The 27,649-nt window shown below is 42.4% G+C and overlaps 2 protein-coding genes across 5 annotated transcripts; one reads left to right on the top strand and one right to left on the bottom strand.

The window, feature by feature from the left end:
• Nucleotides 1-72: 72 nt before the first annotated feature.
• Nucleotides 73-13,182, bottom strand: asphd2 (aspartate beta-hydroxylase domain containing 2). Of its 2 annotated transcripts, none has more exons than XM_061766447.1 (4): nucleotides 13,043-13,182; nucleotides 4,233-5,413; nucleotides 3,612-3,725; nucleotides 73-3,492 (listed from the first exon to the last, which is right to left on the bottom strand). In XM_061766447.1, the coding sequence occupies exons 2-4, from the start codon at nucleotides 5,095-5,097 to the stop codon at nucleotides 3,362-3,364; spliced, it is 1,110 nt and encodes a 369-aa protein (XP_061622431.1). In that variant the 5' UTR covers nucleotides 5,098-5,413; nucleotides 13,043-13,182; the 3' UTR covers nucleotides 73-3,361. The 2 variants fall into 2 exon arrangements, with proteins under 2 accessions (XP_061622431.1, XP_061622432.1); XM_061766448.1 differs by having other exon boundaries at nucleotides 13,050-13,153.
• Nucleotides 13,183-13,748: 566 nt separating this feature from the next.
• ggt5a (gamma-glutamyltransferase 5a) lies at nucleotides 13,749-27,594 on the top strand. 3 transcript variants are annotated; one of them, XM_061766445.1, is made up of 13 exons: nucleotides 13,749-13,927; nucleotides 15,442-15,663; nucleotides 16,591-16,718; nucleotides 16,821-16,916; nucleotides 17,656-17,857; nucleotides 18,197-18,357; nucleotides 20,095-20,241; nucleotides 20,434-20,549; nucleotides 22,152-22,336; nucleotides 22,412-22,503; nucleotides 25,447-25,553; nucleotides 25,658-25,768; nucleotides 25,841-27,594. In XM_061766445.1, the coding sequence occupies exons 2-13, from the start codon at nucleotides 15,494-15,496 to the stop codon at nucleotides 25,985-25,987; spliced, it is 1,662 nt and encodes a 553-aa protein (XP_061622429.1). In that variant the 5' UTR covers nucleotides 13,749-13,927; nucleotides 15,442-15,493; the 3' UTR covers nucleotides 25,988-27,594. The 3 variants fall into 3 exon arrangements, with proteins under 3 accessions (XP_061622429.1, XP_061622427.1, XP_061622430.1); XM_061766446.1 differs by having other exon boundaries at nucleotides 13,751-15,441; nucleotides 15,577-15,663; XM_061766443.1 differs by having other exon boundaries at nucleotides 13,749-15,663.
• Nucleotides 27,595-27,649: the final 55 nt, after the last annotated feature.

The raw sequence follows: 27,649 nt of genomic DNA, 5'->3' as shown, positions 1-27,649 counted from the left end.
TGGCTAGACTAACATTGATACAAACGTGTATAATAATTTTAAAGGGACTTTTAGGGAAAAACTGACAACACCTCGTTTAATACAGTCATGTTCTTGACCATTTATTAAATGTACAGAAATACTGTTGAAAATCCACACAAGGAAGCAACATAATAGGAACATTTTCAATAGAACAGCATAAAAAGACCAACATTGATGGTTAATGGATGGTTGATATTCCCACCAAACTGTTGTTGGCTAAAACCCACCACACATTAACATCATACGACATACTAAATTTCAAGTTGTTTTTAAAGACCTTTGAAGGCACTGTGACTGACCCATGTCTTTGCTCCCACATGCATTATTCAAAATCTCCTGCTAAGTCAGTCAGAAAGCTCAGACTGCTGCACTTTAACATTAAAAAAAAAAGAAAAGAAAAAAAATCACCCCAATGTCAGTCTTTTAAATAGTTTCTCTCTGCAGTTCCTTGCCACGTGGATGGCAACAGCACTAGGCACCAGTGTCCTGTAATTATCAATTCAGACAGAAGAGGTCGCTGTAACGTCTTTACAAGCGAGTTCAAGATTGTTACCGGTCCTAATCCAAATGTAAACACATTGTTGTCGTTCCGCCATCAAGTCTAAAGAACGAGCTTTGAGAATTAGGCTCTTCTTCATAAGGTTAAATCCAAATTGTAAAAAAGACAGCTCAATGTGAGTGTCATTGTTCTCAGACATTGTAAACATCAGTGTTATATTGCAAACAACACATAAAGCTGCTTGAGATTACTTTTGATGTGCAAAAAAAAAAAAAAGGCCCTTTTAAACAGCACACAAACTGTATAATGTATGTACCGATAAGTATGGATTCAAGTTATATAAATGTATTATGGATGTTTGCAGGTCATGCATAACATAAATCAAATAGAACAGTAGCGTAGTCCACTTCATAAGTATTTTACAGAATAAATTTTTCAATCAACAAAGTGTTTCAGCCGGCAAATTAAATAACTCGACAACACGATAGTTAGCATCGAAGACCATTATTCCTAAACACGTCAGGCCATTCCCCCCCACCTCCCCCCCGGTTTAACCTCAACTCTTTATCTATTTACAAGAATACAAATGTAATATCAAATACAACCACATTACCATAATTTAGCAAATTTAACAAACACGATTCATCTCCATTGTATCTGCACAGTTTGACTCATACAATCTAACAAAAAAATAAATGTGCTTATTCAACCGTGTCTTTTACAAGCAGGTGGGGACTGAGCGCAATAGGCAAGCACAGTTGCAAGAGTCATGACCTCAGCCGCATGAGCTCTGTAAACATTCATGTGATGACTGACGTTATCGACCGTATATGGATGAGACAAGTGGTACAAACATCTCGTTTAGACGTTAGCTTTATCAGTTAAATATCAAATGTAATCATCTCCACTTGTGGATTTCATAGGTGTTTTACATCACTGCTTTACAGATTAGTGCAAAAATTGACTGTTTTGACAAGTTCCTAAAAAATTAGATGTTTAAAAAAAGAAGCAAACATTGCCCTGCATGGCATGACCAGTGATGCAGATCCAGAAATATTTGGAGAACAGATTTGAGGTACAGTATTTTGTGTGAATAGACACCACAATGGATTTGAAATAAAACAGTCCAGATGTCAAGAAGACTTCCAGAATTTATGAGGGTTCACATTGTAGTCAATAACCACCTGAAGTCTGGAGTCCATGGACATTACCAAATGTTTCTTCCATGGAGATGCTTTGCCAGGCCTTCACTTTCTGTTTGTTTGCTGGTCCGCATTTAGTTTTGTTGTCAGTACGTGAAACACAAGCACTATTGAGATTATGCCACTTACCCGTTCATTACAGAATATAGTGCGTAACAAATGTATTAGACCGTACATGTCAAACTCAGGCCCGGGGGCCAAATTTGGCCCATGATGTAATTATATTTGGCCCGCAAGACCATATCAAATGTGGACTAGAGCTGGCCACTCAGTATATAGCAGATGCACCGCTAATATTACAAATCACACAATGGTTTGCTCGTGTGTTGGCCCATCAGTCTAGACCGGCGAGCGCCCCTTCCCTTTCTGTTACAGTCATTAGCGACTATGCTACCAGTCTCCTCGAGCAAATTTACACCCCCCCTTCCCAAAAGTGGCCAAACGAAAGATGGAAAACGGTTAACTTCCAAGACAGCTGGGAGGCAGATTGTCTGTTCACTAAAGTAAAAGACAGACCTGTTTGTCGTGTGCGCAGCAACGTGGCTGTAACAAAGAATATAACATAATTGAATAAATCTTTTTTTTTTTAATGCCCTTTATCAACATGGATTGTTAATAGTTTGAAGATTGGATTTTTACTGAAGGACATTCTTATTTTTTTGGGTTGTTTTGTTGTTGGCCTTTGAAAAAAGATTTACATCAAAGAGAAAGGTAGTTGTAGATAGATAAATAGAAGATGGAGAGACAGAAGAATTCACGTTATCTATTTAAATACAAAACAAAAAATACCACTGATGTCTTTTATCACAAATTTGATTTCTCGTGTTTATAATATTAAAGTTTGTTTATTCCAGATTCAGTGTTTAAGCAAAATTTAAGTTTGTTGTCATATGATAAACTTTAACGCTACATTTCTACACATCGCAGTGATTTTTCATTAAATATTGAGTTTGGCCCGTGACGTTGTTCCAATTTTTAATTTTGGCCCACCATGAATTTGAGTTTGACAACCCTGTTAATTAGACTGTAGATGTGAATGTGAGTGCAAATGATCGTTTATTTATATGTGCCCTGCGATTGGCTGGCGACCAGTTCAGGGTGTACCCCGCCTCTCACCTGAAGATAGCTGGGATAGGCTCCAGCATGCCCGTGACCCTTGTGAGGATAAGTGGTATGGAAGATGAATGAATGTATGTGTGTGCCTTCAAAAACTTAAGTTGCTTTCACAGTATGTTTCTGTTTAATGTCTGGTTTAATTGCTAAAAATGACAGCAAATGTCATATTTTTGTGAAACCTCTCAACTGAAAACTGAAAGCATCACATTTTATTTCAAATCCTTTGTAGTGGTGTGTGTATAAAGGCAAAACTTCTAAAACCACTGTCACTGTCCAAATACTTCTGGCACTCACTGCAAATATATCAAAATGTGCTGTTAAATGCGGTTGTGTTTAACACAGACATGGGGCCAATAATTGTGCAGCTACTCAGTTGAGCTCTGAGAGACATGAAAAAGAAAATGAAGCACACGGTGAATGTGAGAGCTGGTCTTGAAAGCAGAGAGAAACATTTGTTCTGCAGCACACACGCACGCCCTCTACCTCTTGCTTGGACATGACTCATCACATACAGTATGTTCGCCTATTTGGCTTCCTTCTCCTCTAAGCGGCCTGGAGTGAAAATGTAGTCTAAGGCTTGTCTCTCGGCGGCGGCCACATTTGGGTGCCAGAGGTCAACCATGAAGACCACTCTAAGGCCGTCCTCTGCAACCCCTACAAACATAATCCCAGAAACATTTCATTGTTCCTTTTCAGTTATAGTTGATTCTACATTCTCTTTTTAGGTCACTCTACATTCCAGATAAAAAGATGACATTCTAAGACCTTCTTACCCTCGTGGAAGGCCCTGTGGAGGAAAGAGTCATCAAAAAGCAGACAGCTTCCCTCAGACCAGCACTGTGGCTCTCCACCGACGACAAGCTCACAGGAGGAGGGCACTCGGAGACCTGCCAGCAAAAAAACAGCACGATCAAATTCATCACTTTTAAAATGACCAATAACTATTGCAGACCTTTACATTGTGCTGCAACAGCCTGTAATTTGCTACTTGTGTACTTTTTGTTGTCCTGTCTGCACAAATCGCTTAAATTTGAGCTCAGGAGGATATATAATGAGAGTTATTTGGTATCCATGTCATTATGACTTGAGAGGATTCACGGCTGATCACCACAGTAGCTGACTTCACAGGACTGTAACATATATCGGCGTTTTAAAAAAAAATTATTTCCTCAAATATATTTTATACTTAATAAAGTGTAGTTATTCAATTGTGAAAATGTATAAGGGGAACTTTACATTGAAGCTTCAGCTAGATAACTACGATTAGATTTTAATTGTGAAATAGTGAAAGAATTTTTTTTGTCAAAGTGTGACTGATAACACTAAAGTTTGAAGTGATACTGGAATTAAAAAAAAAAACTGCACATCTGACTGAACCCGATTTGCACGCTTACCCAGGTGGCAGCGCAGCCGCACGTTTGTTGGACCATAATGTTCAGTGATGAGAGCTCCCGGTGACAGCACAGAGAAGCAGGCATTTCCGAACACGTTGTTGGCAATGAAAGTGCGCAGCTGGCTTAGCACCCTCCAGGCCCGTGGACACCTCCTGACATTAAGTACCAGAGGGGTGCCTTGGTTGACCAGGTAGTAGGTCCACCATTGGCCACGAGGAGTGTTGTTGACTTTCCATCCCGGTGGCAGGGGGGAGCCGCTGCGGGCTGGGGGTTGATTGTAGATGCTCTCAAACTCAGCCAGAAGGGCAGGGAAGCTCTGCTCCAGGAGTTCCACATCATGTCTTTGAATTTCCCTGGAGAAGAAAGGAGCCGACGGTAGGTCAGGGAGGAAAAAGACCTCAGGCCGCTGAATGGTTGGTCGGCTGTTAAGGTATCGGCCTTGGTCACGAACTCCTTTGTGCACTCTCCCCATACCTGACCAGGTGTAACGTTTGGCGTATTCCTGCAGGCTGTGATAGAGCCTCTGATTCAGACTTTCTCCAGCACTGGTGCAGCGGAAACAGTCGGACGACTGGCAGAAAGCGAAGCCATTCTGCTCCTCTAACAATGACCCAGGTTTCCCTTTGCTCCTATTACGACAGTCTGAGCCAATGAATCCCCCCACCACCCCTCCGATCCTGCCGGGCCCAGTCAGATACCTTCCCCGCAATGGAGTAGAGCTATGATCACGGCCTACCCTGTAGCAGTACCACAAAAACAACAGCAGGACACACGCCACTGTAGTGCAAGCACAAACCTCACACTCTCTTACAGACTGCATCCCTCCAGCCACCATCTCCCTCACACTCTCTAGTGACCACTCCATCTGGGCTTGGTTCCACAAGGCTGAATCTAACAGAATAGGGGAGATGCTGATAAGACTAAAGTCTTTTTCTGGATTAAGTTTGGGACAAGTATCAAACCACACGAACAGTCTTGTGTCAACCAGCTCTTACTGCCCCCGCCTTGAACGTAAATAGTCCGCTGATTTAATATAACATCCTCGGTCTTCAACCCGAACATTTCAGCTCTTGGCAAAGAGGGACGGTCTCTCCATGCATGCTCTCAGGCTTTGCGGTGCTCCTTCTCCCGTTCTCTCACACAAATGAAGACAGACGCTGTGCCTCAGGGTTATCCGCTCTCTGTAAAAACAAGAACAGAAGGAGAGACAGAGTGATGAGGAAGAGACTATAACTGAAATCAGGAGACTGCTTTCCATCCATCTATCCAACATTTGCACCATGGACTTCTTGCTATGTTTCTTATTGTATCAAAATATGGAAATTGTGACTGTTCGTAGAGTGCAACATCTTAAAAAAAAAAAAAAAAAAAAAAAACAGTGGCCGAAGCTCTTCTGCAAATTCAAAAGTGTTATTATTTGAAGTCATGCACTTGCATTTTCCACTTTCCATCAATACGTCCATCCATTTGCTTCCGCTTATCCGAGGTCGGGTCACGGGGGCAGTAGCTTTAGCATGGACCCCCAGACTTCCCTCTCCCCAGCCACTTCATCCAGCTCTTCCGGGGGGAGACAAAGTCTTTCCAGTGTCTCTGGGTCGTCCCCGGGGGTCTCCTCACGGTGGGACATGCCCGGGAACACCTCACCACGGAGGCGTCTGGGAGGCATCCTAACCACATGCCCAGCCACCTCATCTGGCTCCTCTCAATCTGGAGGAGCAGCGGCTCTACTCTGAGCTCCTCCCGGATGACCGAGCTTCTCACCCTCTCTCTAAGGGAGAGCCCGGACACCTTGCAGAGGATACTCATTTCAGCCGCTTGCATCTGGGATCTTGTTCCCGCATACACAGCTCGTGACCATAGGTGAGTGTAGGAACATAGATCGACCGGTAAATTGAGAGCTTCGCCTTTCGGCTTAGCTCCTTCTTCAACACAACGGACCGATACAAAGTCCGCATCACTGCAAATGCTGCACTGATCCGCCTGTCCATCTCCCGTTCCATTCTTCCCTTACTAGTGAACAAGACCCCAAGACACTTGAACTCCTCCACTTGGGGCAGGATCTCATACCCGACCTGGAGAAGGCACGCCACACTTTTCCGACTGAGGACCGTGGTCTCAGATTTTGAGGTACCGATTTTCATCCCAGCTGGTTAACAGTCGGCTCTGAACCGCTCCTGTGATAATTGGAGATCATGGCTTGATGAAGCCAACAGAATCATATAATCTGCAAAAAGAGGAGATGCAATACTGAGGCCACGAAAACGGACCCCCTCTATGCCTCGGCTACGCCTAGAAATTCTGTCCATAAAAGTTATGAACAGAATCGATCACAAAGGGCAGCCTTGGCGGAGTCCAACACTCACCGGAAACAAGTCCGACTTACTGCCAGCAATGCGGACGAAACTCTGACACCGGCCGCACTGCCCGTATCAGGGGGTTCAGTACTTCATACTCCCGAAGCACCCCCACAGGACTCCCCGAGGGACACGGTCGAACGCCTTCTCCAAGTCCACAAAACACATGCACCTTCGAGGACCTGCCGAGGGTGATGAGCTGGTCCACAGCCAGGACGAAAACCACATTGGTTCTCTTGAATCTGAGATTCGACTTGACGACGGACCCTCCTCTCCAGCACACCTGAATAGACCTTACCAGGGAAGGTGAGGAGTAGGATCCCCCTGTAGTTGGAACACACCCTCCGGTCCCCCTTTTTAAAAAGCGGGACCACCACCCCAGTCTGCCAATCCAGAGGCACTCTCCCCGATGTCCATGTGATGTTGCAGAGGCGTGTCAACCAGGACAGCCCCACAACATCCAGGGCCTTTAGGAACTCCGGGAAAATTTCATCCACCCCTGGGGCATTGCCACCAAAGAGCTTTTTAACCACCTCGGTGACCTCAACCCCAGAGATGGAAGAGCCCGCCTCAGAGATCCCAAACTCTGCTTCCTCATGGGAAGACGTGTCGGTGGAATTGATGAGGTCTTCGAAGTATTCTCCCCAATGACTCACAACGTCCCGAGTCGAGGTCAGCAGCGCCCCATCCCCGCTATACACAGTGTTGTTGGTGCACTGCTTCCCCCTTCTGAGATCCCGGATGGCGGACCAGAATTTCCTCAAAGCTGGTTGTTGTCCATGGCCTCACCGAACTCCACCCATCCCCGAGTTTTTGCCTCAGCGACCACCAAAGCTGCGTTACGCTTGGCCAGCCGGTACCGATCAACTGCCTCAGGAGTCCCACAGGCCAAAAAGGCCTGATACGACTCCTTCTTCAGCTTGACGGAATCCCTCACCGCTGGTGTCCACCAACAGGCTCAGGGATTGCCGCCACGACAGGCACCGACCACCTTACGGCCACAGCTCCGGTCGGCCGCCTCAGCAATGGAGATGCGGAACATGGTCCACTCGGATTCGATGTCCCCCGCCTCCCACGGAACATGAGCAAATTTCTGTTGGAGGTGGGAGTTGAAACTCCTTCTGACAGGGGATTCTGTCAGACGTTCCCAGCATACCCTCACAATACGTGGTGATCAGTTGACAGCTCTGCCCCTCTTTTCACCCGAGTGTCCAAGACATGCGGCCGCAAGTCCGATGACACAACCACAAAGTTGATCATCGAACTGCGACCTCGGGTGTCCTGGTGCCAAGTGCACGTATGGAGACCCTTATGCTTGAACATAGTGTTCGTTATGGACAATGGTTTATGTATTTAAAAAAGGATACAAAAAAAAACATGAAATCACTGTTCAGAAAGCCACCATTTTCATACAATGACCCAGCTTCAACCTCTGAAACTATTACAACGATCAGCCCAATATTTGGGATTTTATGGACATGATAGACATTTTAACTCTCTGTATGCGCTCACTATACAGAAAAAGCTCCATGTCGCTTAATGTTAGAAACTATCATCAATCACCATCAAAAATGTATGTGGACATCTCTACTTATGCCTTCTTCAACCTCTGAACATATCAGAATGATAGCCCAAATTTTATGGATTTTATAGATGTTATGCGTGTTACTTTTTCTCAAAATCCAAAATATTGGGCTGATTGTTTACATCCAAACACTCTGGACTTCATATCCACGAAATAAAGTGGCATGAGTCGGCCTGTCACAACAATTACTATATTGACTTATCGTTCGATAAATAAAATGGACACGATAGCTTTTCCAGACTCGATAAATTGTCATTTTTGTGGTGAGCCGACAAGAGTTGGACGGCTATGTCATTACTGCTGCATAACGCTGGCAGACCAGTACACTCTTGCCGGTGTTGGCTCCGTCCAATACTCCACAGCCTTACTCCATGTGCAGCACGTAGAGTCGCTCAACGGAGACACTTAAGGGAAAGCTAACTGTTTATTCGCAAGCTAACGAGCTCGCGAATTAAGGGGCTAAACAGCTCGCTCCAACGCAGCAATGTTGTTTAAAACATCAGCGCTTCGCTCCGTGTTGTTGTGTGTGTGTGTTAGTCCCCAAATAACACAAACACAGGAACGTTATCTGTGAATTAAGCATAACCTCAGTGGCACACATTAGTCAGCCAGTAGTTGACGACAGCGAACATCAACATATATTTGATTGACAGGTGAAGGGCTCGTCTTCAGTCAACCACACAGTAGCCGTGTTTACATGGAGACTTTTTTTTGTCAATCCGATTGAAATCATTCCGAATGGAGATCTGTGGTCAACCGTTTACATGTGACGTGAGCTATTCCATTCAGGTGTATACAAGATGTGCAATACATTTTTGTGAACAGCTGTGTGCGCGGGCCTTATTTTTCCTGGTTTCAGAAGCATTTAAAGAACAACAATACTGTCGTGATAGTTTTGGGGAAAATATATCGTTCGTTCATTCATCTTCCCTTCCGCTTATCCTCACTAGGGTCGCGGGCATGCTGGAGCCTATCCCAGCTATCTGTGAGCGAGAGGCGGGGTCGACCCTGAACTGGTCGCCAGCCAATCGCAGAAAATTGTTATCGTAGCACATTGCTGCATTTAACTCAAATCTCTCCCTGGGCATTTCCTCCCTTGGCACGCACACACCTCACGCAGACACACCAAACAGCAGAGTACACAGTGTGTACGCAAAGTATTCAGACCCCCTTAAATTGTTCACTCTTTGTTCTATTGCAGCCATTTACTAAAATCATTGAAGTAATTTTTTCCCCCTCAATGTACACACAGCATCCCATATTGACAGAAAAAAACCCAGAATTGTTGACATTTTTTCAGATTTATTGAAAAAGTGAACTATCACACAGCCATAAGTATTCAGACCCTTTGCTCAGTATTTAGTAGAAGCACCCTTTTGAGTTAATACAGCCATGAGTCTTTTTGGGAATGATGCAACAAGTTTTTCACACCTGGATTTGGGGATCCTCTCCAGTTCTGTCAGGTTGGATGGTGAACATTGGTGGACAGCCATTTTCAGATCTCTCCAGAGATGCTCAATTGGGTTTAAGTCAGGGCTCTGGCTGGGCCATTCAAGAACAACCACAGAGTTGTTCTGAAGCCACTCCTTCGCTATTTTAGCTGTATGCTTACGGTCATTGTCTTGTTGGAAGGTGAACCTTCGACCCAGTCTGAGGTCCTGAGCACTCTGGAGAAGGTTATCATCCAGGATACCCCTGTATTTGGCCGCATTCATCTTTCCTTCGATTGCAACCAGTCGTCGTGTCCCTACAGCTGAAAAACACCACCACGGCATGATGCTGCCACCACCATGCTTCACTGTTAGGACTGTATTGGACAGCTGATGAGCAGTGCCTGCTTTTCTCCACACATACCGCTTAGAATTAAGGCCAAAAAGTTCTATATTGGTCTCATCAGACCAGAGAATCTTATTTCTCACCATCTTGGAGTCCTTCAGGTGTTTTTTAGCAAACTCCATATGGGCTTTCATGTGTCTTGCACTGAGGAGAGGCTTCCGTTGGGCCACTCTGCCATAAAGCCCCGACTGGTGGAGGGCTGCAGTGATGGTTGACTTTATAGAACTTTCTCCCATGTCCCGACTGCATCTCTGGAGCTCAGCCACGGTGATCTTTGGGTTCTTCCTTATCTCTCTCACCAAGGCTCTTCTCCCCCGATTGCTCAGTTTGGGCGGACGGCCAGCTCTAGGAAGGGTTCTGGTCGTCCCAAACGTCTTCCATTTAAGGATTATGGAGGCCACTGTGCTCTTAGGAACCTTAAGTGCAGCAGAATGTTTTTTGTAACCTTGACCAGATCTGTGCTTTGCCGCAATTCTGTCTGAGCTCTTCAGGCAGTTCCTTTGTCCTCATGATTCTCATTTTCTCTGACACATACTGTGAGCTGTAAGGTCTTATATAGACAGGTGTGTGGCTTTCCTAATCAAGTCCAATCAGTAGAATCAAACACAGCTGGACTCCAATGCAGGTGAAGAACCATCTCAAGGACGATCAGAAGAAATGGACAGCACCGGAGTTAAATATATGAGTGTGAGTTGGAAAATGTACGCTTTATATATACAAAACATTACTTCTATTAGTTTTATGAAAACTTCACATGCTTTAGTGTTACATTGTGACTACTAGCTGTTTTTCCGGCCATGCTGTGCGTACTACTTGTTCCTAGCTATGTTGTGACTACTAGCTGTTTTTCAAGCGGTCGTTAGCTATGTTGTGACTACTAGGTGTTTTTCGATAAAGATAAGTTGAGTGCAGCTGGACATTGTTTGTTTTCCTTCTCTTTCTCTCTCACTTCAATATAACGAAGGTTTTTTTTTGGTCTGGGCTTCAGTAAGGGGTGATAACTCGTAAGACTTGTACCTTTTCCTCTCTTTGCAAAGACTTTTCTTTTTGTAATAAAAACCCACAAAGACAAGATTGCTTCCTTACTTATTCTGTCAGAAAAAGCTTTGCCAAAACAGTTGGTGTCAGAAGTGGGATCCTGGGATTGCTCGCCGGTCCAGGGGACCCCGGGAGCGATTGATCATCCAACACTTCTGCAGTCCGTCTGACCTCTGGCTGACTCCCGGCGGCCGGCCCCAAAGACAGAGCGGCGCTTAACTCTTAATTGGCGATATGCAGACATACATGCATCCAACATTGCTGTTTCTTTTTGTTATTTTTCTGCAATGAAGACGTGCTTGGCACTGATAACACTGCTTAGGCAAGTAATTTAATTTTGTTAATTTAGTTATTTCATTTACAGTCACCACCATACATTCATATACTCACTTATGGAGTTCATGTATAAAACTATGAAGTATAATTGATAGATCCCTTTGAATTAGATGTCATCACCCGCTCCAAAACCAGCCCAAATGGACAGAATTAGCATTATATTTGGATCTCACAGCGCTGTTGTTTATGTTCTTTTTTGTTGTTGTCATGACAACAAAAGACGAGGAATAACAAGGATAAATTGTAAATTGAAGTACTTGAAATGTAGAATCATTACTTGTAATTGTCTGAGGATCTATACTCCGCATTAAATGTTTTAGATGTTTGGTCTGGGTCCTAAGGTGTAGGAGTTTGGAACTGCTTGGAAAAAATCTGCAGTCGACCGGGGGATGCTGTAACTTGGCTTGGGGGCAAAGAGAAGGAGATCGAGGAATCACCCGAAACGTAAGACGATTTGTAATTTTTCAAGGTTTTGAGAAACTATTCATTAGTGGATATTTGGTCTGGGGAAAAAGAATTAAAAATGCATATTTTTAATTGATGATTGAACATTTTAAATAAACAAAGGTTTTAGATAAATCAAAATTCTGGTTAAACTCATGGTTAATTCCACTGATATAAATTAACACAAATGTGAAAAGAAAAATGTTAACTACTTACTGCGAGGGGTGAGAATATCGGTTTTGTGAAAATGTGCAATTCACAAGACCACGATTTGTTTGCACTCACAGAGTTAACAGTTTTTTTTGAAAACGCAAAAGGTCTGAGTACTTATGGCTGTGTGATATTTCAGGTTTTCTTTTTAATAAATCTGCAAAAATTTCAACAATTCCATTCTTTTCTGTCAATATATGCTGCTGTGTGTACATTAATGGGGGGGGGGGGGGGGGGGGGGGGAAATGAGCTTAAATGATTTTAGCAAATGGCTGCGATATAACAAAGAGTGAAAAATTCAAGGGGGTCTGAATACTTTTCGTACCCACTGTATGCCCACACGAATTCAAAATTTGAATTCAGTAGGAGCTGCACAAAGAGATCCACTTGGTAAGCAAAGGGGTGATATGAAGTCTGTGTAATTTCAGTTTGAAAAAAAAAAAACCAAAAAAACAACAACAACAACAACGTGTTTGTGATTGCATAACAATAAACCAACAGCCAATTGCATCTCTTCAACTGTGATCAGAGCTCCACCAAGATGCCTCACCAAAAATGGTTGGGTAATCTTACTGTGATAAATCCGCGCCCCCTGCATCCTGTCTGACAGCTTCAAGACGCTCCCACATCCAGCCCACACACACACGCACGCACGCACACTAACTCAGACTGCAGCTACAAAGACACAAAGATGATCACCACACAGGACACCATAGGCCACAACATTCATTACAAACACTGGTGTTGACGTCAGTCTTTTCTTTGTCCCCCCCCCCCCCCCCCCCCCGCCCCCCCTCGCGCGTGCTCAACATCCATAATGTGGCCACAGGAGAGCAGAAGAGAAGGCACACAGGTGTTCCCTCCTGGCCTGTGTGCACCACTGCAGTGCACACAGGCGGATAGCGCTCCATATAAAAAAACACATTTCTTCGAAACATACAATGTAAGTCTAAATGGAAAAACACACCACTTATATGTTACAAAAAAATCCAAATAAACCCCCCTACCGACCACCTGACACTCTGCCTTTCTGTCTGGAGTGGCGACCAACGGCTGACAGGATAATTTTGTCGTAAATTTCTGAAGACCCACCGGGAAAGACACCCAAATCTAAACATAACAACAAAGAAATGTGCGTAACTACATCCGGTTATGCATTTCAAAATAAACTTCGAAACTACGCCGAACGTTGCTTCAGTTCTCGCCCGAATACCGAATTGCTACAATGCACTTCATCCAGAGTCAGACTGCTGAATATTGGCCCAAGTTCAGGTAAGGCTTTTATAATAATATTTTTGACATTTTGAATGATAGATAGATTGATTGAGATTTTGGGAATGTGACCCTACGGTGGCCTGGAAGTGCAAAGCAAGATTTAAAAAAATGACTTTTACATTTCAGAAACCAAAATTAACAAAAGCCGAAACACTTTTACATTTCAGGAAATAAATGAACAAAAGCCGAAACACTTTTTCACAGACGTCCGGGCTAGACATCTCGTTATATCTGCGTAGCCTACCCTTCCCGCGACGCAGGAGCCAATCATGTTGAAGCGGGGCGTGTCTTGCAGAGAAAGGGCGTGGGATTTCTAAGAATGTCTGTGAAATGGGACGTTCCCTTTCCGGAAATCTTTTATTTTGAAAGTGAGGCTTCGCAACAGACAAAACAGCTGTTGTAAACTACACTACCCATGATGCCTTTGGAACCGCGCAGTTAGACGTAATCTTGGTCGTGTCCAACGGAAGTTAATCGACCCTGAAGAATTTCGCCATACGCACGCAAATCTCAGGGCCACACAAAGCCAAGAATGGCGCCAGTTAATTGCTTCGCTTGGTAATTTTTGGGCTTCTATCAGCAGGACATCACAAAACAGGAATTGATTCCAATCAGAGGCCAGTCAAGATGTTTCTTGTTGTGTAATTATGTGTGTTTTACTCTGGTATGTGAGTGACTGTAAAATGAATAACAAAGTAAATTGACATACTGATGGAGCTTTGGTGCAATTTAGTTCTGCCTGAAGCAATGACAATGCTATCTATTTGAGTAATCCTGTAATTATTTCGAGGTAATCATATATTTTGGACCACATAATATTCCGCACCACACATTTTCTTTTTAAGCCACTTTAGGGGTTGTCTTCAGATCCACGGCTGTAACAATTATAGGGGTATCTCAAAATCTGACATAAATAGTTTGTGACCTTCATAAATTCCGGTCAGGCCCTAAACACTTATTTAGGAAAAGGTCAAACTAATGTTTGTTTTTCATTGGCACACACGCTTGACTCAAAGGGATCAATAAAGCAGCAAAGGGAAACCTTATATTCATTCAGAATATGCAAATGCAGAGCTTTAAGATGCTTCGGTGGTCTCCTTGACATTTTTGTCCCCCACTATGTTTTGTTTGGGAAAAGAAGCGGGAGGTCTTCCTTGGTTGTCCATCTTCTGGCGGGGTCACTACCGCCATTTTAAATCGGAAATCAACAGTAACGAGGTTTCACATTGTAGTTATGGTTCCCCTCAAAGGGCCATTATGACGGTGAACTAGACTTAAATCAAATTGAGGAATAAGTAATTTTGAAATTAGAAGCCAGTAAAAAAAAAAAAAAAAGCTATTTTTCTATTTGTTTGAAAAGGGGGATAGGTAACAAAGAAATGCTTGTGATATCTTAATGTTATTAAAAGTGAAGACAATCTGCAATTTAGGCATTTTAGCAAGAGACGAAGTCGACGTACATGATTTGCTTTCGCGGGCCACATAAAATGATGTGGCGGGCTGGGTCTGGACCCCCGGGCCACAAGTTTGACAATTTAAAAAAAAAAGTCCTTGAAATTTCTGTAAAAAAAAAAAAGTTAAGAAAATTATCATTTTTGTTCAAAATGTTTTTGCCATAATCAAAAGAACTCATCCATTTCACAAGAAACATGAAGAACATACTTTTGTTTGCTCTCGTGTGCCCAAAAATATGGTGTGGCGGGCCAGATCGGGCCCCCAGACCCTGAGTTTGACACATGTGCTTTAGAGAGTTCACTCAATCTAACGTACATGTTTTTGAGAAATATGCAAACGTTCCAGATTTGGAGGACAATTTAGGCACCAACATCTTTTTAAATATATTTCTTTTTTTTCCCCAAGCAGTAATAACCCATCATATGATTTGTTTGATTTGTGCAGCTTATCCAATGCTTTTTTTTTTTTTTTTTTTTTTTTAATCTTTTTATGAGATCTGAGATAACTTTCAACTTTTGGGTGGAATTCAGCAGACTTTAATTACCTCTTGCGCTCCAGGCAGAGGTGGAACCTGACTTCCCAGTTCAGCCCACTTTCTGGAGATTTATTGCCCTCCCTCCACTCTTACCCGATCACACACACATTCGGACAGTTCAAATACTGTCTTTCTAAATAGGTAAGTCAAGTTTCAGAAGAAACCTGAATGATTGGCGAGAGGCGAAGCAGCCATGGCCAGGTCAAAAGGGCGACTGTATGCATGTTGCGCGCTGATGCTGCTGTTCTGCGTCATTGTTGTGTCCGTGTGCGTCAGTCAACTTGGGAGGCGCAAGTGTCCACAAGATTCCTTCTCTCACGCAGCAGTGGCTGCAGACACTGGGACATGTTCACAAATTGCACGGTAAGAGGAATTTCTGTTTTAGTTTGATAATGGGTGTAAAGACTGGGTCACACAGACACAACTAAATGTGACATTTATTGAATGCTTTATTTAACCAGGTAAGGCAATTGGCAATTTCAATATTTTCCACTTTTACCAACAAAGGTCCCATTTAGGACATATTCTACATTATTCCTGCCTCCAACATTTCTCGATCCATTCAGACCATCCCAGCTACTAAATAGTTTTCACATTCGTAAAATTCCCACACATCAAAAATATCACAATTTTCACCTAATTTTTCCACCTTTTTACCCCCCCAAAGTTCTCCATTTCTCCGCTGATTCAAACCTTTACGACTATATGGGGAAATTTTAGAATGTGGAAAATACATTCTAAAATTTCCCCACACAGAAAAAAATTCCATATTTTCCACACCCAAATTCCCATATTAGGACAAATTTGACACATTATTCCCTCCTACTTTGACATTTCAACCGATTCAAACCGTTCCAACTTTAACATATCCAGCTCATTTAAGCCATCGTGTGACCCATTCCCATTCTTCAAATTTGACAAATTCTCAAAAGCTTTACATATTTACCTCAAGTTACAACATTTCCTGACTAATTCGAACCAGGGTTACAATAGTTGTGGTTTTTCCATTAGAGTTAGTTTTTATTTCATTTTGAATTTTCTTTGAAATTCATCCCGTCCCGTCTAGTTTTAAAAAAGAAAAAATTTTTATTCAGGGTATTTGTCAAGGGTGAGATTTATTGTACATGGAAAACGATGTGAGGCTGTGGCGACCCCTAAAGGGACAAGCTGAATGGAAAGGAAGATTTGTCAAGCTCTCAGCCCATTACTGACATAAAATATACAACCTAAAAAATATCATTTGAAAATCAAGTCAATACATTCAGGTGCGGTGTGATTGTTATCTTTCAGGGACATGCTTGAAAAAGGGGGTTCAGCGGTAGATGGCGCTATTGCTGCCCTGCTCTGCACTTCTCTCCTGAACCCTCAGAGTTTGGGCCTTGGGGGTGGATCCATATTCACAGTGACGGACAGCACCGGTGCCATGAGTCACATTCACTCACGCATCCTTGGGCCTTAATGAGAACCGAGAGAGCTAAAAAAAAAAACAACCAACCCTTGTCTTCTCTTTCCCATGCAAGGCAAAGTACAAATCATCAACTCCAGAGAGCGTGTCCCTGGGAAGTATAACGCAGACACGTTGAAGTCGTGTCCCAATCCCCCTCGCTTCATGACAGGTACACACTCATGTTTGTCCGAGACTTTCATCAACTGTACAGACACAGTTTTACTTTCTTGATTCTTATGTAGGCAGCCCATAGCATTTCAATATCTTAATGGAAGTACTGTGTTTTAAAAAAAAAAATATTATTTGATTTATTACCATGACTTATCATTTGTAAATATAAAATTTTGCTCGTGAATTGTTGAAAGTGGATTTGCCATTGTATTGTAGTTAAGGATCTAGTCACTACAGTTTTTTTTTTTTTTTTTTTTGTCAGCCCTTATTGTACTGTACATGTGTCAGATGAAGTTCCAGGACTGGTGTCACAAAATATATATATATTCAAATCCATACTGCAAACTACAAGTACTACAGGTTATTTTGACCAGTCTGTGGTGAATTTTACAGAATATTTTCACCACAAATTTGTGTGCTGCACCAGGCTGCACCTGGAACCACGTAATTAAAATCCTTTCAGAAATTTGATGCGGAACATTTCCGACCAGCCAGAGCAACATCAGCACTTTCACAATATAATGACATCCAATACAAGAGTTGTATGAAATATTCTGCCTTTGCAAAGGTAATAAGGCAGTTGCGATTTCAGAGATGTATGGATTTAATAATATATTTACTGTATGTTCATTTTGGTGGTTTTAGTTTGTAGTGGCGTAGCAATATACTGCAACATACTGAGAACTGTTCCTATAGTGCCATGTTGTCCGCTGATTGTTGTATGCACTCTATCTCAGTCCCTCCCCATCCAGGTAGCTTGTGGATTGGAGTCCCAGGAGAACTCCGTGGTTATGAACAAGCACACAGACATTATGGCAAGTTGCCATGGGCAACCCTCTTTCAGCCAAGCATCCGGCTGGCCAGACAGGGGTTTCCTATTCCACAAATCCTTGGTCAATACCTGCCTTACAGTGATAACAATGAGTCTCAGTCACTGCGGTAGGAAACACCCCCCGACACACCAACATTTGACAATCAGATGTGAGCCAGTAGAAAATCTTCCATCGTTTTTGCCTTTACATTGATGCTTAGCTTTAGCCGAGACAAGCTCTATTTGAAATACAGTACATGTTTACCACTGAGCTAGGTAATATTGCTAATGTTACTACTCCAGTTTCCCAAAAGGTAAAGCAGTGTCAGAATGCAGGGTATTCTAGTGCTTTGTCCCTTTCATTTAGGTTCTGTAGCTGTACCTAGTAAGGGTTCATCATTCATACCGTGTCTGTCTGCATGATGCCCGTGTGACGAAAACCATTCTTATATATTTTTTTTCTCTAGTGAGCTGTTCTCTGATAAAAATGGAAACCTGCTGCAAACGGGAGATATTGTGAAATTTGAGACACTCGCCGACACATTGGAGACGATTGCAAATTTCGGAGCAGATGCTTTCTACACTGGAAAAATAGCAGAGGATTTAATCCGAGACATACAGGAGGCAGGTATTGTCAGATGAATTCAATCATGATCTGTTCTCCAACCATTTAGTATGTATGCCAGACACAATGATGTCATTAAAAATGAGCAAATATATTTGAAGAGTTCAAAAGCGCCATTTAGCCCAAAATAGTTTCTCGCCTTGTCACTCGTCACGCACCTCCTCAAACATGTCTGCGCCCGTTATTTCTCATTAACTTCCTGCTATATAGTAGCTTTGATTGTGCATGAAAGTGAGCATGACAGTGATGATAATTATATTATGAAACTGTGTAGTGTAGTGCCGGTCGCGAATGCTTAGGATTAAAACATGATTTGTTGTTTATTTGAAATCTGTTTTCTGTTCCTCAAACAAAGTGCATTGGGCAAATGCATACTGTTGACCCATTACTTGAGTTAGAGGAGAAAAAACGAGCAAAGGAACTTCCATGAACTTGAAGTGTGTCTGCTGCAACTGCAACTGCTCCTACAGTAGTTCAGCAATACACAAAAATATGATACCTTTTTGATGGTGCTTTGTGTTTGCATTGAATGTGTGTCTTAATTAAAGTCCAACCAAATAGCAGAATTTTTATTTTATTTTTGACACATCACACAGAAGAGTCCTGTTAACAACCTGGACCAGGAATGAATGAATAAAAAATTGCTAAGTATGTGAAATCAGGTTTCAAAATCCTGAAAAATAAGGGCCATCTCGCAGGTCTCACACGTGGGCGTGTGGCTGAGTGCTCTAAAGATCCCGCCTCTCCTGTCATTCAAATTCACTTACCTTCCTCCCACAGCTCCTTTCCAACGACATCAATATCACATGCTGTCAAGGGCTGCAGAGAAGCAAGACATGTTGCCCAAATAACACAAAACACATCACACTTTAGGGAAGATTATTTTTTTTGAGTTGTGAGCATAGTTTCATGGTCAATTGCACACTATACTGGTAGAAGTGGGTGAAGGTATTCATGAACAAGGAAGTGGAAATTCTGCCGAATGGCCACTGCATGGAATAAGGGCACTTGGTGTTTATATAGTGGGGTATTCTCCCCGGCCCCGTGACATCACAAGACTAGTTTTTAGCCCCGCCCATAAAATTAGGAAAATTTAGAAGGTGAACAATAGTTTTAAGCCATATCAGTACCTACCAACAATTCAGGACTATATTGTTCTCAGTCTTTGAAAATGCAGCCAGCACTTCAAACATATTTAATGTATTTCGAAACAAAATACTAAAATGAGTTTGTTTGCACTTTAACTGTCATCTTACGTTTAGGTTACACTTTGTTTGCATGAAACCCTAACCCTCCCAGTTAGGTTCTGTTGTATGCCTACAATAAGCTAAGCTAAACTAAGCATTATCTGGCATCTTACTAAATATATAAAATGCCAGCGTGCTCTTCCTGTTAAATGCACGACAAAGCCTCCTCCCCAAGGAAAAAGCGCCTCTGTTTGTTTTGTATGCCTCATTAGCACCACAAAACAATTATGGCTGACGGCTCTAAGCAAACGAGCTACAGAGGTAAATTTGTTGACCATTAAAACTGCTTTCTATTCTTGACGATATTCCGAATGGAGAACACCCGATGGAAGCACTACTAAGCAATATCTCTTATCTAGTGGTGAATGATGTAACTACTACTTCAAATTGATCAGGTTCAGTAGAGAAAACATGTTTATAATCCATTAGGGAAGTCTTGTTTATATGGAGCTCCATTTGTTCAACCATTTGTTCCCATGTTTTTTTTGCTCAGGAGGGTCACTGACATTGCAGGACTTGGCATCTTACACAGCAACTGTGAGCGATGCATGGAGCATTCCACTGGGAGAATATCAGATGTACACCGCACCACCCCCTGGGGGTGGCTACATCCTTAGCCTCGTCCTCAACATCATGAAAGGTTGCTTCAGCACGCAGGCCACATCTGCAGCTTAGTTTAAAATCACATGCTGACACAGTCACACTGTGCAACATATGCATGTTAGTCTAAGGCTTTATGCACCATGACAGTTGAAATTGAACTGAATAGATGTATAAGGATACATTTTATTTTCTCTCTCTCTCTCTTTTTTTGTTTTGTTTTTAAATATAGGATATGACCTGAATCCAGCATCCCTGAAAGGTGAACAAAAAGCATTGTTTTATCATCGCTATGTTGAAGCTCTCAAGTTTGCTAACGGATTAAAGAAATTGGAGTTCAGTTCAGAAGTAAGTTTGTATCTTGAATTTTTCATACTATCAAAGTAGTCTTTAATAGTCAGATTTGATTGGGTCACAGTTAAATTGACAAAATGATAATGATAATGATGATACTTCTACTACTGCTACTAATGATAATAATAATAATAATAATCATCCCTCCATCCATAATCCATAAACATAATAATAATACCAGCTGTAATGTTATGCCTATGATGTGCCAATTTACCACGAATGTAGTATCTCAAGGCGCTGTTTCATTGAATTAGTTCATTCCTTTCCTCGGTGTGGTTCAGTTGGCTATGTGACCACAGCAAGCAAACTCGTCCAAATGAAGTGGTCCGAGACCTTCTGCAAAAGGTGGTCATTGTATGGTTCCAAACAAACTCTAGCACTGTTCGCATTTGATATAAAAGCATCTGACCTCGGTCCACTATACACCCTGCATGTGAGTGCATTCATTTTTACCTGAAAAGGATCTGTCACTAGCTACTTTTTTTGGTATTCTGTGTTAGCAAACGCATTGGCAGTGAACAGGATGAAGTGATACAGTAAGTTATTGATATACTCCCACCGTGCTGAAGAGTTATTATAAGGGATGTAACTAAAGATGGCGAGTAAACATTATGCACTGTTAAATGACATCTTTTGTTAGTTTCTAGATCAGTGGGTCTCAATAGGCGGCTCCTGAGCCACATCTGGCCCACCTGGCCAAACTGTTGAGACCTTTTCAAATTACACCTAGCACAGTGCTCTGTATCAACGATCAGGTTTAGGGTTAGGGTTACCTCTCACTTTAATCTTTGGAGCAGTGCGCCTATAGTTGACACTTTTCCACCTGTAACGTTATAGAGAGATGGCGTGTTCCAAGTATGTACCAGTATATATGTTCCAGTATAAATCGGCAATTCAAAGAAGAATGGGGTGAAGTATTTGCATGAGCGGCGTGGATTTGGACTAAGCAAAGGAGCCATTCTCAGATGCAGAAATAATAAAAGAATGCATGACTGAAGTGAAGAAACTATTTTTCAAAGCAAACGAAAAGATGACAGATCAAATGAATCAAATCCCCCTCTCAGTTTTGTTCAACTATTTATTTTAATGTATCTCAAAATAGAAATGACATTTTATTTTTGTTCGTTATTTTGTTGTTGTTTTGATTGAAAAGGATAAGGAAATGAACTAATTTGCGACACAGAAAAATAAGTATCTAAGTATGAAAGATTAATAAGTTTTTTTTTCAATGGTTGCCTAGTACATCACAACAAGCCACAGTCTACAGCTGACTCTTTGTCCCGAACTAGGTGGGACACAATACATAAAACATCAATACATGACAGGTGGAATATTTGCTGCTGGCTACTGCATGGCAAACTACTGACAGACATAAAACCAACAGGAAAACAAAGTCAGACAAACACTCAATTAATTAAAAAAAAACAACTCTGTAAGAAATATGACAGTGTTCAATGTCACTTAATCACTCTGCTTTAGTTCTCTGGAATGAAGAGTGGAGGGCTGGGGCAGATAAAAGAACACAGACAGCTTCAAGCTTCACCTTTTCAAGTTAGGTTCTTGTGACACATGCACAATGTTCTGTCTGATTTACAGTTGACAAAGAAATTCACAGAGGACAGCTTCGCCGATCACATCCGCAGTTTAATCAGCGATGAAATGTCACATGAGCCGCAGTATTACAATATGACACCATATCTGGACAGTATGGGCACCACACATGTCTCGGTGCTGGCCCAGGACGGATCTGCTGTGTCTGTCACAAGCAGCATCAACCACATGTCAGTATTACCAAGGGGGTTTCACGTGTTGTGTCTCCATTCTACACGTGACACGTTACTTCATTTTCCTCACAGATTTGGCTCCAGAGTCTTATCTCCAAGCACCGGAGTTATCCTCAACAGTCATCTGTGTGACTTCTGTGGAAGAGTTGATAGCTTATTCGCAGGTAGGCCCAACTGGATCGATGTAATGTGTAAATTACTATTCCTCAGTTAACCAGCAGTGAGGACTGTGTGTTTAGTTTCCACTCAGTGATGGTGTCAATGTGAGTGTGAATGGTTGTTTGTCTTCATAGGTGACTTGTGAATGACTGGCGACCACTCCAGGGTGTAGTCCGCCTGAAAAGGATAAGCTGTATATGCACGCATAGTCAATACAATACTTGGGAGTTTGCTTTTCTGTACACAATTTACATGTTGAAAGTTTTCTATTTTGGGGTATTACTTGTTGATACTAAGTAACAGTATAATTGAATACATTCAAGGCGCCATTCAAGCTAGGACTGTTCAGAACCGAAACAGCCGCAAACTGTACTAAGCCGACCTTGACACATAGCAGAAAGTGGGGCAGATAAATCCAATTCCAAAGCGTGTCTTAGTGAATGATGAAAAACAAGGATCTGAGGAATAAGAACAAATTTCTTCTCTTATTCTGCCTTCCTGCACCTACCCAGTGCAGGAAGTAAGTCAGTGAGGTAAGGCAAGGCAAGGCAAATGTATTTATTTAGCATATTTCAAACACAAGGTAACTCAATGTACTTTACATGGTTAAAAGCATATTAAAACAAACAGCGGAAAAAGACATTTTAAAACAAAGCACTCTACAAACAATTGAGACATCTTAAAAAAACCAAACAGGAATCATTTAAGAAATGGGGAAAAAAAACTCTGAAATGCTCAATCATAAGCATGAGGGGAAAAAAATAGTTTTTAGCCTGGACTTAAACACATTGACACTCGGGGATGACTTCAATTCTGATGGCAGCCTATTCCATTTGTGTGCAGCATAACAGGTGAATGCTGCTTCACCATGTTCACTTTGGAGTCTGTGCTTCACTATCTGACCTGAGTCTGTAGATGTCAGAGTCCTACTGGGTTTAGATTCCATTAACATTTCTTTTATGTATTCAGAACCTAAACCACATAGTGATTTATAGACCAGTAGCAGTACTTTAAAGTCAATTGTATAGCACACTGGGAGCCAGTGTAGAGACTTTAGAACTAGAGTAATGTGCTCTGACCTCTTTGTTCTGGTCAGAACCCGAGCTGCAGCATTCTGAATGAGCTGCCGCCGTTTAATGCTCTTTTGGGGGAGTCCAGTCAAAAGACCATTACAATAGTCAAGTAGTACAATGCAGGCAAATGACACGGACAGTGTCAATTGTTGATTATTGTGTATGCCGCAGGCTGTTAAAAAAGCTGACGGTGGGCTGCAAATGGCCCCCGGGCCGTAGTGTGTACTGATCTAAAGTTACTAGGTTAGAAGGTACTTTTATTGTCAATTCGTCAATATGCGTAACACATACAGAGGAGAGAAATAACATAATAACATCAATATAAAAGTTAAATAAACAATAGTATAGACAGTATAAAAAGTATGAATTGAATGTGCAAATATCAAAGGTCAGGTGACGTGTGCAACATAGTCAAGATCAGAGAACCAAGGCAAATAAGACATTTATAAATTAGATGACAAAACCCCAATCCTGCTAAAGTGGCTGGTGCGACCCTGTGTCTGGTGTGAGTGTGTGCGTGTGTGTGTGTGTGTGAGTGTGCATCTGCATGTTTGCGGGGCGTCAGAGTTCAGAGGACAGAAGAGGTAGAGGGGCAGAGCGGCCAGAGAGTTCAGATTCCTGACTGCCTGATGAATAAAACGGTCTTCGAGTCGGCTAGTCCTGGCCCGCAGACTCCGCGGTCTCCTCCCTGATGGTGGCAGACTGAAGAGGCTGTGGGATGGATGGGTGGCATCCCCCGCTATGCGGAGGGCTTTGCGGGTGAGGCGGGTGCTGTAAATGTCCTGCAGGGAGGGAAGAGAGGTTCCGATGATCTTCTCAGCTGCCCTCACTATGTGGTGGAGAGTCTTGCGGCAGGATGCGGTGCAGGCTCCGTACCACACAGTGATGCGGTTGGTCAGGATGCTCTCTATGGTCTAAAGTCTGATATGTGCACTACGTAAATTGGAATTGGGCATTTAGAACTGCATTGTAAGTCCACGTGAAGAGAAAAATGGGACAATGAGCTGCGAATCGGAAATTGAATTTACTTAACTGTTTAAATGGCTAGGCCAAACAAATATGATTAAAAGAGAAATACAATGTCAGAATTTACTCTGGAGAGTACAGAAATCTCCCTCTTCATGTTCCGCACCGTGTCCATCACTCTTCATCAAAGTTAAAGTTGAGTATACATTGTATTGTTTTTACTGGTAATATCAGTTAACTTGTTTTTTTACGTTAAAACATTGCCTAAAAGGTAATAAAGTTGTAATGATAGTTAAAGATTGTCCCCCGGAGCTGCTTATTTCAAAATCCATTATTTCCTATGGGGGGGGGGGAAAGCATAATTTTAAATAAGAATAAATAGGAGTTCAACCACCTTCCAGACCAGTTGGAATAATGACTGATTACAAATAAATACATTGGCAAAATGAGGGCTTTTTGTGGTTGTGTGTCCAGAAAGGTTGGAGTGATTGGCTGTAATTATTTTGGCACACCAACATAATCGGACCGAAATGATATGGCAATGTTATATTCAAGCTAACCTTTGTTCAAGTGGGAAGATGATGTTTTGTCAATTCTGACAAATATGGGTCTTCTTCCTGATGATATAGAGGTATTCCCTCAGCCTGACACATAGAAGACAAAAACATTAACTATTGCTGCATTGCTGTGGTTACGGCAAAAACATCTGCTGTCAAGTTTCCCTCCATTGATATCCTTTGCCTTTTGCCGTTTGACAGAGGCTATAAATATCCTTCTACACAGATGCTCAGTTGAGTAGCTGCGATTCAGAAGATTCAAAAGAGCCTTGCTGATTGCATTTGTAACTATTCATATATTTTCACATTGATGACTGAATAGTGACTGTCAAGGCTTTTGCTGTCTTTGCAGGGGAGCAGCCTCCTTCATCCATGTCTCCTACTGTGCTCAAGTCTAAGTCAAAGGTCCTGGTGATTGGATCAACTGGTAGCAGTATGATCACCACTGGAATGGCGTCGGTGCGTGTCCAGTGCAAAGAATTTCTACCCTCACTGTTGTCATAGCATGCTCGCTGCTCACAAGTGCATCATCTGGCACGCGCATAATTCTGTTTTCCTTCCAGGCAATCATGAACCACCTTTGGTTTGGAAAAAACCTTAAGGAGGCAATTGCCACTCCAGTTGTTTTTGTCGATTATCAAAATGCACTGAAGTTTGAAGCCAACTTTGACAAGGTAATGAACTGAATGCATGATTTCGGCCACGCATGCTGTATCCCGTCTCAATCTCTTTGCATTGTCTTGCAGGATGTAATCGAGGATCTGAAAGCTCTGGGACACACTCACAAACCTGCCAAGAAGTTTTTCAATGTGGTCAATGCTGTAGAGAAGGAGGATGGATGTATCACTGCAGTGTCTGATGCAAGGAAACTTGGTAAAGCAGCTGGTTACTGATGCTATGCATCAGGGAACATGAGAACACCTATATTTGTGGAGCCAAATTAATGCAACAGCTAATGTTGAATGGAACCTTTTTGTGTGTAAGACAAAAATCAAAACCAATTCAGAATATATAGTACTTGTATCTTAAAGGTCCCATGCCATCAAAGAAAAAAAAAAGAAGAAAAAATATCCATCCATCGATCAATTTTCTTTACAGCTTATCCTCACTAGGGTCGCGGGCTGCTGGAGTCCATCCCAGCTATCTTCGGGCGAGAGGCGGGGTACAACATGAACTGGTCGCCAGCCAATCGCAGGGCACATAGAAACAAACAATCATTCGCGCTCACATTCATACCTACGAGCAATTTAGAGTTTCCAATTAACCTACCGTGCATGTTTTTGGGATGTGGGAGGAAACCGGAGTGCCCGGAGAAAACCCACGCAGGCACGGAGAGAACATGCAAACTCCACACAGGCGGGGCCGGGATATGAACCCCGGTCCCCAGAAATATATATATATAATGTTCATTGTTCCCACACGTTTAGCGACAATGACTGCAAGCGTCGGCTATTTCATCTACAGTTACATTATATATTACAATACAGTTAAGTCCATCCATCCATTTTCTACCGCTTATCCGAGGTCGGGTCGGGTAACTCTACCAGGGATGCCCAGGCTTCCCTCTCCCCAGCCACTTCATCCAGCTTTTCCGGGGGGATCCTGAGGCGTTCCCAGGCCAGCCGAGAGACATAGTCTCTCCGGCGTGTCCTGGGTCGTGCCCGGAACACCTCACCAGGGAGGCGTCCGGGAGGCATCCAAATCATCTGGCTCCTCTCGATGTGGAGGAGCAGCGGTTCTACTCTGAGCTCCTCCTGGATGACCGAGCTTCTCACCCTATCTCTAAGGGAGAGCCCGGACACCCTCCGGAGAAAACTCATTTCGGCCGCTTGTATCCGGGATCTTGTTCCCGCATACACAGCTCGTGACCATAGGTGAGGGTAGGAACGTAGATTGATCGGTAAATTGAAAGCTTAGCCTTTCGGCTTAGCTCCTTCTTTACCACAACGGACCGATACAAAGTCCGCATCACTGCAGGCGCTGCACCGATCCGCGCTGCACCCATCCGCCTGTCATTCTCCCGTTCCATATCAATGTATCTTGAAGGGGAAGGATTCAGTCTTACACTAATGTTAATCGATGAAGACACACTTCAGCATCCGAGTCACAACAGAGTGATCGACAGATTTGCCAGCCTGAAAAACAGACAGCATTCAACGATGCTTCTACCCACCAAGTAGCTGGTTATAGCAGCAGTTAATTTGATTTTGATTACATTATTAACTCGTCCAAGAGAAATTATTCTCTGGAATTTTTTGCTTGGCTGACTCTGTGCCAGCACAGTGACTTTTTTTGCATACAGCTTTTCATACACGGTAACAATGTGTTACATAGCTTTTCTTTTTTTGTGGTTAATGCTGTAAACATACTTCCTGTGTTGGTGTACTGTATTAAAAACAGACTGAAATAACTACAGCTCTTAACAGTGACTTTGAACTTTTACTCTGTATTGTATCGTTTTAGAATCTGTCCAAAAACATTAAAAAGCAATTTGAGTCTTCGTTAGCTGTTTGTGAAATGTTGTGCTTGCACGCTACATTCACTCACATCCTATG

Source organism: Phyllopteryx taeniolatus, chromosome 3 (genome assembly GCF_024500385.1).
Source record: "Phyllopteryx taeniolatus isolate TA_2022b chromosome 3, UOR_Ptae_1.2, whole genome shotgun sequence".
In the NCBI taxonomy this organism is placed as follows: Eukaryota; Metazoa; Chordata; class Actinopteri; order Syngnathiformes; family Syngnathidae; genus Phyllopteryx; species Phyllopteryx taeniolatus.
This window is presented reverse-complemented; position numbering and strand designations above follow the sequence as displayed.

What these genes read in the sequence shown, in the direction of transcription:
- asphd2 (XM_061766447.1), bottom strand. Translation starts at nt 5,097, where the DNA reads ATGGAGTGGTCACTAGAGAGTGTGAGGGAGATGGTGGCTGGAGGGATG. An exon ending in GCGGCTGCGCTGCCACCTGG is followed by an intron (nt 3,726 to 4,232) that starts GTAAGCGTGCAA and finishes TTTTGCTGGCAG; the next exon opens with GTCTCCGAGTGCCCTCCTCC. An exon ending in CCACAGGGCCTTCCACGAGG is followed by an intron (nt 3,493 to 3,611) that starts GTAAGAAGGTCT and finishes TTATGTTTGTAG; the next exon opens with GGGTTGCAGAGGACGGCCTT.
- ggt5a (XM_061766445.1), top strand. Translation starts at nt 15,494, where the DNA reads ATGGCCAGGTCAAAAGGGCGACTGTATGCATGTTGCGCGCTGATGCTG. An exon ending in ACATGTTCACAAATTGCACG is followed by an intron (nt 15,664 to 16,590) that starts GTAAGAGGAATT and finishes GTTATCTTTCAG; the next exon opens with GGACATGCTTGAAAAAGGGG. An exon ending in AATTGGAGTTCAGTTCAGAA is followed by an intron (nt 20,550 to 22,151) that starts GTAAGTTTGTAT and finishes TCTGATTTACAG; the next exon opens with TTGACAAAGAAATTCACAGA.